The following is a 14993-nucleotide window of genomic DNA, read 5'->3' as shown; positions in this document are numbered from 1 at the left end:
ACTGTGACCATGTCAGTGAGATGGAATGTGCACAGATGTTGGTGCCTGCCTGTGAATCAGCACACAATGGATCATTTTGACAGAGGTGCTAGCTTGAATCTGGTGTTATAAAAGTATGTGAGAAAGAAAAGTGACTAATATCAGAAGGCTTTTTGCTAATAATGAGGTGCTAAGTGCTAATGCAGCGCTAGTGTATGTTTAAACACCGTTTTTAGCGAATGCCCGCGCTTAGACACCCCCCCCCCCCAATCGCCATAAAGAGCCAAGGACAAAAACGCTGCGTGTCTGTTTATATACCTGGGTTCTCCCTCCAGCTCTGCTGCTTCCTCCTCCTCTTCCTCACTACCACTGTACTCGTACTCTGTCTCGTCTGCAAGGAAAAAAGTTCTATTCATTCATTTTCAATAAAAGGTCTCTCAGATAATATAGGTGACATTAGTAATCTAATTATTCTTGAAAAGCTCACTTTAGATGCTGATGAATCTTAGCTCACATCATGTATTCCATTTAATAATTTAGATCCTTTTTATATAAAGCAAAAATATGTTTTCATCTATGGCAAACTAATATTGTATATCTAAGTTTCATCATTCCTTATTTACTGAAACACTTTAAAATACTTTAATACTTTAAAAGCCGATCAAAGTCAAAGATTAAAAACCATTGGAAAGTTGAGTAATTGGCATAAATCATTTGCATAATGCAGAGAAGGCTTTCCTAGCTACCACTCATTCTAAGCTATGTGAGACGTGCATTTCTCCTCTATTAACACATGAGCAGGTGTTGCGGATTTTGAATACATGCGAAGGATCTGCAAGGCCTCACCTTTCTCGCCCCTCTTCTTGCGGGTGCGGTCAATGTGGTCTTTGAGCTGGATGCGCACTTGCCTCTCGTTGGGCTGGTCCCTGATGAAAGGGTGTTTCAGGAGCTGGTCAGTGGGAGGCCGCTGGGTGTAGGTCTTCACCAAGCAGCTCTCGATGAAGTGGAAGAACTTCTTGGACCTGGAGATGATTGGGAGCAATAATGTTTGAAACAGCAACATTTCAGCATGGAGGGAGAGGGAAGTCTCTGCCATAAGAGCACAACCAGTCCTCACACAAAGCATACAAATGCAATGAAAACCTAATGCGTTATGAAGAAACTGGCAAGAAAGTGCCAGAGCAGCTCGTCTTTGAGATCTACTGCTTCAGGCTTTTCTGGGCATTACATCATGGAGATGGTGAGATCACTGGTACTTTTGCACAGGAGGACTGAGGTCAGGCTCAGGTGCTAGGAGAGGGAAAAACAATGGTGGTAGTTCTGGGTTCCCCTCATGGGTCCTCCAGGCTGTGGAGAAGCCAGTGCTTTTCTCCTGCTACCACTATGGCATAGCCTTCCTGACAAACACCAGTGGCTCCAGGACAAACCTCTCTGATTCAGTTTGCAAATTGCGTGGCATCTTGGACCAAATAATTCTGTCAATAATAAAGTGCAATAATAAAATGGAGACTCCAGTGAAAATCCTTTAGTCCAGGGATGGCCTTAATCGGACTTTGGAAAACTAATGGTCTCTATAGCTCTTACAACACAAGATGTTACCTGCATCATCCTTCTTCTCCACATGAGTTTGCTTAAGGTCTCCGGTTAAGTGAGGGCAGGGTTTAACATGGTATATGTGTTGGAGCGCCCACATGCATTATTCTGCTGGCTCTCTGCACATGTGGTGGTGTTGAACACAACCCATTGGCCCAGGACTCACAGTCCAACAGAGGTGGTGCCAAAGTCTGGCCACAGAGGACTCTGGAGTAGCCCACTTAGGAACAAGCAGGTGATTTCCAAATGCTGATTTAGTGTCCAATCAAGAAATGGTCTATTTGCACTGCAGGGTAAAAAGACCGCCCCTCAAGCTCCTTTTAGGAATATAAATGAAAATATAGTTTTTTCTAGAAACATAGAATAAACAAAACATGAATCTGATGCATTTAGAGGACACTCACCATTTTTTGGACTTGAGCCTTGGGGGCGGGTTCCTGGGGATGAGGAAAAGCGCTCGCATGGGGTGCATGTCACACAGTGCTGCATGTGAGAACAGAACACATGACCAAATGAGCCAAAGTAACCCCAGGCTATAGCATTGTACCCAAACACAGGCGTGTGCTAAGAGATGATGGAGGTGATAAATACATTGATGGAGAACGACAGAGGCAGAAGAAAATCACATTTCTGAACTGGACAGTGTGGAAAGAATGTATAAGGAAATTAGCGGCGTGTGTGAGACACACGGGGGGGGGGCTTGTGTACTTACGGGGAGCTCCTTCAGCCATTTCTATAGCAGTGATGCCGCAAGACCACAGGTCGCTCTGCCAGCAGAGGGAACCACAATAAGGTGACCAAAACAAATAACGAGGACCAAAAACAAAAGCCAAAGTCCCTATGCAGCAGCTTTGGACATCTGAGCATGAAGCCCAGTGCAGGGCACATCGAATGACATGTCGACCACAGCTTTAATCATCCCCCTCATGGGACAGACATGCTTTTCCATGAAACAATGAGAAGTAACAGGAGGGGAAAACAGTGGTGTGTTGGTGTGCTGAACTGTGTGCTGGGGTCCATGGCTCCTCACCCTGTAGTCGTATGTGGCGTCAGGGTTTTCATCACAGGCGATGACCTCAGGGGCCATCCAGTAGGGCGTGCCAATGAAGGTGTTCCTCCGGCCAACCGTGCGGTCCAGCTGGGCGCTCACTCCAAAGTCCACTGCAGGAGATCAAGGGTGAGGTGATGGGGTTAGAGCAGAACTGTGAATAAGTGTAGGGTCCCATGGATAGTGAGGAGCATCTTATCCACACAGGGACTGGTGCGACTGCAGGTTTCCATCCATGCAAACAAGTGCTTAAGCGAGAGGAATCGGTTGCACTCCAGCTTGGCTTTACCGAGAACCTGCAGTCATTCTGGCCCTATACAGAGAAGACTGGACATCCCTGCTTTACCCCATACAGGAGCACATGAGAGTACCAACTGTACTGATACCCAACAGAAAATTGTTGGTTTTCCTCAATAACATTTGTTGTTCGTGGAAATGTAAAATAAATTTATCAGTTTAATTTTGTCTTTAACTGCATTTTATGATGCACTTTTATTAAGGTTACAGCGTGACTCACCCAGCTTCACCTCAGCATTCTCAGTCAGCAGGACATTTTGACCTTTGATGTCACGGTGGATGACATGATGTGCGTGCAAATGGGCCAGACCCTGAACAGAGAGAGAGAGAGAACGGTCAGACTACATATGCAAGTACATAACATTATGTATGGCAGTAAATCAGTCACAAGCGACAAATGTGACACACAGAAGCACTAATTAAGAAATATCAAAATAAAAAAGAAAACACTAAAGGGAAGGGAAGGGAATGACAGTGAGCAGAGTCACTCACTCTGAGGATCTCTCGGGAGATGTAGGCAATCCAGTCCTCCTTCAGCGAGTTACCCTTCGTATTCTTCACCAGGTCTGTGATGGAGCCAGCTCCACAGAACTCCATCACCAGCTAGACAAAGACAAAGGCAGGAGAACAAGCAAGAGTTTTATTTTGCACACAAGTAAATACAGTAATGAACGTCTATTAACGTCATTGAAACTACAGCCTACAACCCCATATGTCTAAAAATTGTGGGCACCTGCTTTACCAATGTTTCTTGTGATATCAGGGAGTTTGATACCCTTTGTTGCACCAGCAGCCTCTGCTCGACTGGGAAGGCTTTTCACTAGATGTTGGAACGTCCCCTAGAGCATTACTGAGGTCAGGTACTAGGATCATTACTTTTGGATCACAGACTTCGCTCATCCCAAAAGTATTGGATGGATCTCCCTCACTCCAGAGAACATTGTTCTGTTGCTCCACTGCGTAATACTATGGGGCTCTAAAGCCCTCCAGCAGACACCTGGCACTGGGCACGGTGATCTGAGGCTGACGTTCACCTGCTCTGTAGTGTCCGACTGGCAATGCTTTTCTTTGGACATCATACAAGCTGGGCACAAACACTTTTGTCATTACACTCGTCACATTCAGTCATTACAAATGGTATCCATAGATACATTAATAAAAGGGATAGTAGTCTAAAGAGCATGGCTGTTGCTAACTAGCTAACATGAGCAAATGGCAAGGGTATTAGCCTGTGTGAAGGTAGGGTAAGGAGACGGAGTTAACCCACTGCCTTGCAAAGATGTTGCTTGATCCAACAAAAACACTAACTTTTATCATACTGTGAGATCCAACAAAACACTGGCCTTTATGGTGTTGCCTCAGCTCCTCAGCTGCGGGATAAATCAGATTACATCAGTGAACAGGCTGACTGATTCCCATATTGGTTAGTGTGCCATATTGCAAATTATCACTAAGAAATCTGAATATCAAATCAGACATTCAGACAAGGAATACACAATCTGACAAAAAATGGACAAAGTGTGCAGACACCGTAAGTTAAGTCAATGCTTTGGACAGCCTAGTTATTCTGTATTCCATAAACTGCACAGTATGAATGTTACTACTGTTAATGCTGCATGGTTGGTAGTGCACTCGTCATGTGCACTTCATACGTACCCACAACTGGTCATCGTGGCCCGGCGGGCTCTTCTTGATGAAAGCACCATAGTAAGTGGCGATGTTTCTGTGGTGCGAGTACTTCTTCAGCATGTTGATCTCAAGCTTAATCTCTTCCTCTTCATCCTAAAGAAAGACATAGAAGAGTGGGTAGTGGGTTAAACCACACATTATGATTGCCAACATTGTTTGCTCTGGTTCTGTCCACACAGGTATTACTGTGACACTGCAAGATATAAGCATTCCGCCAGTGAGAAGAGACAGGGTGTCCCACGCCAGTCCCAACAGCCTCCTCCTACGTCTACTGAGCCACACTTTTCAGGATTAAAACATGACTGAATACCATTTGTCCTCCACTGCTGTAGTTTAGGGGCGCTTATTACAAAGACACAGCAATGTGAGAAGACAGTGTAATCCATTTAACTGTGGCTAATAATATTAAGGGTGTAATGGATTTTGCTGAGCCTGGTTTTGCTGCATTTACAAAGGCATTCTGTACCGTCAAGGGGGTTCTGATAAAGAGAGAGGCAGACATTTCCAAATTATCACCGGGAGAAAATAAACCACATGTAAAGGGGCGTCGGCTTCGACGTGCCTGAATGACCTCATTCACTGAGCATCTTCATAAGCATGAACAGCCAAAATGTACCTTTTTTTCTTGCAATTGTACAGTGAAGACCTTGTGCAGTTCGCTATGCTGTGTTCACATGTGTACTCTGATATCAAACAAAAACATGTCACCATGTTGAACAGCAACCTCTCAGAAGAACTCTAGAGAGATCAGACAAGAGGCATATGCACAATACTCAGAACATCAATCTTAAATAGTCTCAAAATGCGTGTGTATTGATGCCGGTCAGCTTGGAACCATGTCTTGTGCAACCTCATACTTTTCTGCCATTATCTGTTATGTGTCAAGCAATGATGTAAAGAACAAAAAAGTGCCATTGTGAAATGTGACCTCTGCCAAGCTTTCGCTTGCTCCAACACCCATTATGGCTAACTCGAAACACACTGCTGCTCTCAGTCATGTGCTGTGTGTGCATGGCATGACAAAGGCTTATTGAAGGATAGTTGTACAGTACAACTAGCATTTTTGTCTAATTGAAGTCTGGTTTGGCTTTATAAATACACTCACACACACTGCCTTGGGCCCAATCCAATTTCTTATTTTTACCCATACCCCTTGTTTCCGAGTGTCCCTGTGCCCCTTGGAAGTGAGTTAGAAGTGTAGTGATTTAAAATGTTTCCCCCTATGAAATGGGAAAAGAACCCAATAGGTTATCAGTAGTGCTCAATGGCTTTCACATAAACTCTTCGAGTCTGTTTTTGCCAGACTTTTTCCAATATGCCGACCTCGTGTGGACTATAAGCATCCTTTTGAGTTTGTCAGCAGCTGTTCACAACTTCAATTTCATGCATCAAATGGTCACCAAAAAAAACAACACTACTTCATTAGCAGGCTACTAATGCTGCACTGTAGGGCAGCATGTCAGCCAGCGCTGATATTAGAGGAGCAGTGAAGTTCAGCAACATCACTGCAAGACCTTTGTTCAATTTTGGGTGTCATATGCCTTCAAAGGGAGGGGATGAAGATGTCAATGTGTGATTGCATGCAAAAATCAGCAATAATGATTTAACTTTATATAGTTTTTGACAGGCATACTACTAGCGATGTTTTTATGCTTGGTGTAAGTGCCATAATGCACTGAAATGACATTAAACTAAGATAATATTGTATTTATCGTTATTCTAATGTCTTTATTAACAGTGAAACGTACATTTGTGGGTCTTTTTGGTTATGTAGACCTACTTTGCTGCAATTTGCAATGTACTAATGAGAAACTCTCTTATAACACTCTGGAGTATGCCTCTGGAAAAACCTCTGATTGGAGGGCCATGCAGCCCTAACTCTTAGACCTCTATACCAGCAAGAATTGAGACACCCTACTCCTAGGCATTAACATGCAAAAATGGAGGGGTAGGGCTAAGTGGTAGTGCCAAAGGGTGAAATGGGATTGGGCCTTGTGGTCTATAAATAAGCAGTGGAGGTCTTGTTTATTTGGTACAGTGGTTCCCATAGATTTTTCAAGCTAAAAATAGGAAAAAAGAAAGCTAAAGAAACAGACATTGAAAGAAACAGAATGCTAAAAGAGAAGGATAAATTATTATATATTTTTTTTAACTCAATTTGGGAACCAAAGGTAAAAGGTTAACGTTCCTCTTCATACATGTCAGCTCTTGGAGGGGGCAGCGTGTGTGGCTGGGTGGGCATATGTATCTATAGGGAATCTGGGTCACAGCATGCTAGCTAAAGCACAGTGGCTAAACCTGATTCATGAGGCTAGCTACATAACGAAATGCTCCTGATCTTTATCTTTCTGGTGATGCTTGGTTCATAACCCAGAGCCATCAAGCCTGTCCGTACTGTGCACTTTATTTCCACAAGAGGTTGTTAGCAAAACTTGAAACCCTTATCTGGTAAGAAGCAGCTCAATTTAAGACAGCATGTTAAGACTTTTTTCAGATGTAAGGCCAGATGAAGCATATGGTATTCAGAGATCACAGTCTGCTTTAAAGCACATGATGCCCGCATCTAAATCAGCACAATTTTCTAACAATCCTGATAAGCGTGAGAGGACAAGGGCCTCAGAAACTGGGCCTAGTATTCATCTCACCCGTTTGCCACGCGGATGTCGAGTAAACAGGAAGGCTTGCCAGCACATACTGCGGGAAAGCGGCTGAGCGGTGCTTCACTGTCATGGAACTCCTTGTTCCCGGGCTGCTGAGCGAAGGAAGAAGGAGCACTGCGGGCGAGTCTGAACGCCTTCCCAAAACTGGTCGTGCCGCCGTGTCGCTATATTTGTGATGGCACTGAAGGGTTGTGCCACAAGGTCACTCAAGAAGATGCAGCCACACCCCACATGAGCGGCAACAGATGCAAAAACAGCCAAACACAGCTCAGCACCGCGTGCTGACACCATTACCACTGGAAGAGCCACAAGATGATTAACTTTTTGCTACACGGGGTTCAGAGGAACTCGATTTACGAAACATTCAACCAACCCTACAGACATAAAAATGTCATGTTTTTGCAAAGTTGCGTAGTGAGCGCAGCATGTAGAAAAGGACTGTACTTACTTGCTCCCCCTTCTGATGGCTTTTCTGATAACTGTGAAAATCTTGATTGACCTAATATTTCATTCATCAACTCTGTTTATGGGAGACATTTTGATTGAATTACAGGATGGTTTGATTGAAACTGAACCTGTGCGACATAGAAAGACAGAGGTTGCGAGGCTGTTTAACTCCAGGCAACCTTCCAGCAGAACGCCTAAAACTCGAACTGAGGAATGCTGCACTGTACTACAAGCACCAATCAATCATCGCATTAAAAAAAACCAAACAAAAAAAAAACAAAACCACACTTTAATATTAATACTACTGACACATCTGGAGTATCTGGAGAATCTTCTGGAGAAACCTCCACCTTATAGCCAGTAAAGCTTAACAAATTTAGCAAATGGCGCACTAGTAGTGGAAGTTCCACTCTGGAGCACTACTTTTGCTGACACTGGAGGAATGGACTCTTTCTGGGGACTGTGTGGGTGAACACACTCCTATCAATCTTGTGTGTGTGTCCCTGGCCATGTACATAGCTCTAGTGAGGTGGATATGGGGTCAGGGAAGCCTGAGACAGAAATGTCATGCTTTGATAAGTACCCCAACTTAAGATCATAAAATCTTCCTAAAACTGAGAAGGACCTGTACTTAATTGCAATTTTATAAACTGTCATTATATAGGCCCAGAGAACTGGAACCTCCACTCAAGACATGCTAAGCACTGCCCATTTAAGGCTATTCACTGAAAATCACCACAACAGAACGCGTGTGAAAACCTTATGGAAGATGGCATGGTGTGGTCCACAATGCTCAGAATCTTATCCATAAAAGGACTTCCACCTAATGATTTATTGTCCATCAAGGTTAACCAGGCTCAGGTTCATCACACCAGCACACATGGACAGTGCACAGATGTTCAAGCAGAGATATTGCAGATAGATTCTTTTGGTGCAAAGCAATTTCCTTACATCTCCTGAAATACTGTCTTCAAAAAGAGACACACATCCAAGTGAAGAAATAAGACAAGATTAAGAGTCAGCTGTCAGCATAGGTCTTTAAGGCTTTTTCTTACATATCAAATGAATGTGTGGTGTAGTTTGAAAACATTAACACTAACAGCCAGACCAGGTGCTGTTTTTGTTTGTTTTTTTGGTCTGGGCACCAGAGTGGTCTCTCAGACCTATAGATAAGACTGTTTACATTGGAGACGATGTCTTCATATAGTTTCCATAAAAATTGCTCAGAGTGAAGGGCACTCTTTTAAATCTGCTCCAGGACCAGCTTCCCACTAAATGATAAAAGCCATATGAGGTAGGAGGAAAGATTTTAGATCAGTGTTAGAGTGGTGCATCACTATACCTCCGTGACGTCCATGACCTTGATGGCCGCCAGCTGTCCCGTCTTGACATGTCGACCCTGTAGGGAAAAACCAAACAAACACAGTTAGTCACCATTCTCGACACTAATACAAATAGTCTATCAAAATATTGCCCTTGCCAGATGAGAAGTTGACAGTCATTTCATATTTTTTTTCACTCGTGTACATTCCAGCGACCTGGAACTGGGGTATGGAAAAATTAAACCTGAATGCCACTGAACTGCTCTGAAAGAACAATGAAATATTAAAGTGACCTCAACCTTCCTCTTTGTTCCTGCAACAAGTGAGCAATACACAAGGTTCAAGTTTGACCCCAATCCCAGGCCCCTATGTAAACATTCCCACACTCCTCTCACTTCTCTCCCAGCACCTCTTTTTCTCACTCCCTTTCTCCATCTACCCCTTTGTCCTTCATCCTCCTTAACATAAACAGAGCCAAAAATAGACAGGCCTCTCTCTTTAATCAACTACCCAAATGTCAGTTCTCCAAAGAAAAGCAGTATTGTTTGGTGGTGATGACACAGCCCAGCGATGCCAATATGGTGCTGGGGCTTCACAGGGGAAACGTGGTTAAAACTGGCAGTTAAGAAGTCAGCCATCATTCACAGCCATGGTCTCTGAGGAATGTACGCTCAAGTACAGTCCCCCCCCCCCCCCCAATTTCCTTTCAGAAGAATCTGAAAATCACAGTGGGGGACATAACACACAGTGAAGATATATGGACCCTGAGAGTTTAGATAAGTGCTTACGAATGCCAGGCACCTCCACTGAGCAAAGTGAAAGACAGCTAGAGAAGCACTGCGCTGACAGGAGCCAAAAACCTCCCAGCCTAGGCAGTAATCTCTCCTGATTATATCAAAGATTGGAGAGCCCCAGACTTGTGTACAACACTTCATGAAAAGGATGAAAAGTTCTGACAAGTGGAATGTCAAAACAAAAGAAAGGTTCTGTGTCGTGAAAGGCAAAACAGTCACCCTGCCTTGTCAGAATGGTATGGCCTGTCAGTGATATCATCCTGCCTCAGGCAAACAGATTCGGAGGAGGAACTGGATGGGGGTGAGCTCATGTGGGGTGTGTGTGTGGGGGGGGGGGGCGGTGTTTGGGCCAGCAGAACCCTGCTGTCAGCATTGGCAGTTTTGGGTTTCCTTTGTCTGCACGGTAGAGCTGATATTTGAGCCGAGAGCTTTGCACTCCCAGGCCTGCCTATTACGAGGAGAACCAGAGGTTTGGGGGATAACGGACAATGGATCAGAACAGCTCTGGAATAAAGGTTGGAGGTCAATTTTGTGGATCGTTGCATTGTCAGTCATTTTCTTGCCATGAAAAAGTGAGATTACATCATCATGATGGCAGAGAGGGAGCCCTCTGAGGTAAAACATCTGGAGCACAGACCCAGGGAAAATGCGTACAGACACCATAGCCAGCTCAAAATGTGATAAGATGATAAAAACAAATTTGTTAAAAACAGGAAGGTGGTAAAGGATGAGGAAAAGCAGGGTACAAGCTGAATCATAGTGAAGAATGTATCCTGGTTTGAATACATTTTTGAATGGCCAAGTTAATGCTCATTTCTCCCTCTTCTTAATGCGAGCACCACAACAAATAATCAATAATTTTGACCTTAGAAATGTAATATGCAGTTAACTGAATTTGAAAGATGAGACCTGAGATTTAAGTTCCACTTCAGGACCAAACAGATCATTAGTGCAGACATTAGTGCATCGCAACCCTCATTTCTACAGTCAAAAGCAAACAGTACGAGCTTTGCTTTTGAAAATAATTCAGAGAGAAGAATAATGAACGCTTTGCCTAGAACGAGGAGTCCAGTCTCTCAAGCTGAGTTTGGACGGCAGCCAGTAAAGAGCTCCTTAGATAAAAGGCAGATTATGAGCTCATTGTTTGCTGGAATCCCACAGAGTCCTTCAGGTTTTACCAAGCAGGAAGAGCAGGACCAGATGAGCTCATCACAAATTAGCCAACATGAACATGGCTTGGGAAAGCAGTTAAAAACGCAATTCACAAACTGTGGTAAGAAGTAGCACTCGCAAGAGGTCCCTGTCAAAGAATGCAGGCAGGAAGTCAGCCGAGCTGCTGGAGGAAAAAGCCAATTACAGAACGAGACCAGAGTTTGCTAACAGCATGTCTACTGTGAACACTCTTCCATCCACCCCCCCGCCCCATTATCTTTGTGCTTCCTCTACAGGTCATTCTGAAAGAAGCCAACAGTGTCTGTACTGTTTTAGCTGTATCTATCTGTGTGCATGGACAACCCCTTTCAGTGGACTGACTCTTTGCATCTTGCATCAATCCAGAACAGGGTTCATCTGGAAAGCCTATTAGGACCCAAGGTACCATATGGCATGTAGTTGGTTATAGCTCTACACCGATCTTCATGTTTTCCAATGCACTGTTACTACTGCCTTCTCTTAGTGAGTTCACTAAGCACTTAAAGAAAAAAAGAAAAAGAAAAAAACCTGTCTTCATTAGCCAGGCCTTTAGCTTAACTAACTTAGGTTAGTTTCAAGAACAGCCCCATCTATGCTAGCATGAATAAGGGATAAAGCTTTTGATGGAGTACAAATAACTTTTCTAAGTTGCTCTGGACAATGGTGTCTGCCAAAGGATGTGAATGCAAATGTAAAAATCTTTATTTAAAAAAGTGACAGGACTGTCAAATAAGTTTAGAGTAGAAGGAGAGAAGGGGGCTATGAGAAACAAGACATGTACAGGAAGACAAACAGAACTCAAAGCCTACGCTTACAGGCCCACAGCACAGTTTTTTATGGTGCTGGGCTGATGAAGAGGACAGAGGAAGAGGACAGTGCCAAGGAAATCTGACTTAAACCATCCTGGTCCTTGGACAGCAGTTTGATAGCATCTCTCGTAGAGTGCTGGACTTCCCTGAGGAAATGCCAAAGAGGACGAGTCACACTGCACTACAGACTAACTGAGCTCCTGGTGGCCTGAGAAACCAGCGCCTTCACAACAAGCCATCTGCAAAAGAAGCGCGAGTGAACTACCTTCCAGACAGCAGGGTTCTGAATCAGCTGAAGAATCAAACTCTCATGTGCCTGGTAGAGGACTCAGCTAAAGAAGCACTGCACAGGAAGACCAGATTAGAACAGAGGGTAAGGATTACACATCCATATTGTGGGCACTGGTGAAAACAGCTTTGTGGGATCCTGATCTTCCTGGATACAGATCAGTGGGTGGCAGCGGACTGGAGTGTAGGACACACTCGTAGGGCACTTCAATGACAGTCAGCAAGTGCTGACCAGGATCAGAATCAGGACGTGTCTTTTCCTTCATTAACTGGTGATACAAAAACTGAAGGCATGTCTTTAACTGTGGTATTTCTAACATCTTGCTGCTGATATTACTTTGTAATGCCTATTGGTAATGGTGGTCACGCATAGAACAACTAGTCAAGAGTTGTTATAGTACAGACGTAAAACACCCCACACTCCCTCCCACACACACACTTATCTGAAGTTCTTCCCATCTCAATGAGGGGAAAGTGGTCCAACATGCCACTGAATCACACTGTGGAACGCCTGTGCAGCTGGCAGTCAGGGTGGAGCAGTTTGTAGGCAGTTTAGAGGAAGTGATGGCAGCAAGACGGCATCATACGTGGAAGTGATGAGCACATCAGGAAACAGGTTGGTACAAACACCGCAAAACATGCTGTTCAGCTGACATTTTGTTTTAAATCACAACACCAAGGCTTTGCTGTTACCTGCTGACTGGCAGAAATGTAGGTTTAGAATTAACTACACTAGACAAAAGTCAACCAGATCCCTGTTTTTCTGAGATGGTTTTTAAAATCAAACCAACCAACCAACCAACAAGGGCTGCTTTCTGGTCAAATCATGGGTTTCCAAGTAAATCTATGAGCGACGGTTAGTAGTAGCAGTGGTGTCACTGCCTCGGAGGAGTGGAGTGCACATAGCCACCGCCCACCCGCCCCAGCCACATGAGCGAGCCCAGCAGGCAAAGCAGCGGCAAGCCCGCACCAGCCTAAAAGGGCTGGTAATATGGGGATAGCACTGGAAGAGAAGAGGACAGGCAAGGGGGATCTAGAGAGTTGTATGGGTCTTGTGCACAAGAGCAGACAAATGTCTGCATACATGATAATTCTAGTGCTTGAGCATCTCCTCTCCTTTCACTCCCAATATGCAAGGCAGGGTCCAACAAGTGCCCTCAGCCAAGGGGCATCATCCTTAAGTTCAGCCTCTCCAGTGGCACGACAAGAGACTTTATTTTAATGTGCGTTTTTTGGGCTGAGCACTGGATTGCTTTCTCACATATACAGACGACACTCACGAGTCGTGGTTTTAGGAGTTGTGCGGTCGTTCAGTTTCTTCTCGCCATTCGATTCAAATAAACCTTCCAAGGAGACTCATTGTTATGTAGACAAATGTCATGCCGTTTGCCTGCTGGAGGGAGCTAACTTAGGCAATCGATGGAAACCAGGAGGCGGAGCCATTCTCTCCACTGCTTTCCGTTCCACTGCCGGCACTCCGAACTCTTCCTCAAGCGCCGATTTCCCAGTGATTTCATCACCCTGCTATACAGTGCGCTGCCATCTAAAAGAAAACGCCCTCCCATCCAGGGAAGGAGGGAGTGATAGATTCATAGTCCATGAATCTATCACTTTAATTGAATTGCTTGGCCCAAAGCCAACACAGAATAGCCACTGGTGCCCGAAAAATGATAATCACTGCTACAGCCCCCTCCCCCTTAACATGCCAAGTCTGAAAAAGGAAAGCCACGCCCCCTTGGCTTTGATCTGAGGGAGCAGCTATGAAAAAACTCCCGATGTTATCAGCTTCAAGGCAGCCGCTGGGAAGCCCCAAACACAACCCTTTGGTAGGGTCAGAGTTCACAGGTGCACCAAATGGGGATCAAGTTCCCCCCCCACATACACACACACACTTTTTCAGTGTAACCTCAAGCCTGCACAGACAGTTTATGAGGTCCGATGATCCTGGGAGTGACCTAGCCAGGGCAGACAGTGTGGCAGGAAGCAATGCTGAAGAGTTGCCCATCTGACAGGAAGTGGAGAGAACAGAATCGACTCCGAGTGAAAAACTTTGTGACCACAGAACATTAGAAATATGCTGCATTGGAAACTAACGGTAAACCAAACAAAGAATCAGAACTAAACAGCAGTGTGAAGGATAGCATAACCCTTTATGGTCGCATGACCATGGTAGAGCTCTTTATTTTGCATAACAAAAATAACCCTCACAGCTTTTTCCATGTGTCTGCACACTAAACAGCATCAGTGCATGAACCACATTAGCGTACCAAGCACGTTAGCGTGGAGTAGACTGAGAGCGTTGTGTGAGGTGGGCGGAGCCTGCAGGGGCAACAAGGTTATCTGTTCAGGGAGCTCTACCAGGGATAAGAACCCAAGCTGAGCCACACGGGAAGCCAGGCAGCTTCCAAAGAACTCGTTCATGGACACGGCCTCTGCGAGCACAGAACTCTGCAGGGTCTGCTTTCTGATGGCTGACTGACAGCTGGCTAGGCGTTTCAAACTGTAATATCTCAGTGACATTTAAGTGATTTGGCTGCTAAGCAGAAAATGGTTTTCATACTTGCCATAAAATTGTACATGAATGCACTGTGAAGCCAGTAAGTTAGGCTGGGTGATGCTAAGTTGACACGTTACCATGTTGCTCGTTTCCAGTAATAATACTTTGATTTTTAGTAGTAACTTAGGGGCAGGGGCACCAGGAGGCAGTGCTAACGTCAAGAAGACTAGCACACTACGGCAGGGGTGCCAGGGGGCAGTTCTAAAGGAGGAGTGCATCAACGCATTGGCAGCTATAGAACCCAGAGGGGTGCACAGTGGCATGGGGGTATGCCGTAGATGCAAGATGACATAATGGAGAAAGCTGGTGCAGGGCGAAC

At 44.7% G+C, this 14993-nt stretch overlaps 1 protein-coding gene across 12 annotated transcripts in view; it reads right to left on the bottom strand.

Annotated features, from left to right (window-relative positions):
• Nucleotides 1-14993, bottom strand: part of LOC113578485 (mitogen-activated protein kinase kinase kinase kinase 4-like) — a 40960-nt gene that overhangs the window by 13597 nt on the left and 12370 nt on the right. For 10 of the 12 annotated variants that reach the window (XM_081700874.1, XM_035534619.2, XM_035534624.2 and 7 more), the window contains exons 3-11: nt 9056-9112; nt 4574-4699; nt 3410-3520; nt 3138-3228; nt 2603-2733; nt 2285-2339; nt 1977-2055; nt 826-1001; nt 298-370 (exon numbers count right to left, since the gene is read on the bottom strand). In XM_081700874.1, the coding sequence (XP_081557000.1) occupies nt 298-370; nt 826-1001; nt 1977-2055; nt 2285-2339; nt 2603-2733; nt 3138-3228; nt 3410-3520; nt 4574-4699; nt 9056-9112 (899 nt within the window). Of the gene's footprint in view, nt 1-297; nt 371-825; nt 1002-1976; nt 2056-2284; nt 2340-2602; nt 2734-3137; nt 3229-3409; nt 3521-4225; nt 4288-4573; nt 4700-9055; nt 9113-14993 lie in introns of those variants that run through there. The other 2 variants (XM_081700872.1, XM_081700871.1) reach the window with 2 other exon arrangements.

This window comes from Electrophorus electricus, chromosome 18 (genome assembly GCF_041902795.1).
Source record: "Electrophorus electricus isolate QZ-2024a chromosome 18, ASM4190279v1, whole genome shotgun sequence".
Taxonomy (NCBI): Eukaryota; Metazoa; Chordata; class Actinopteri; order Gymnotiformes; family Gymnotidae; genus Electrophorus; species Electrophorus electricus.
The sequence above is the reverse complement of the archived record's forward strand: the minus strand, read 5'-3'. Positions and strand labels throughout refer to the sequence as shown.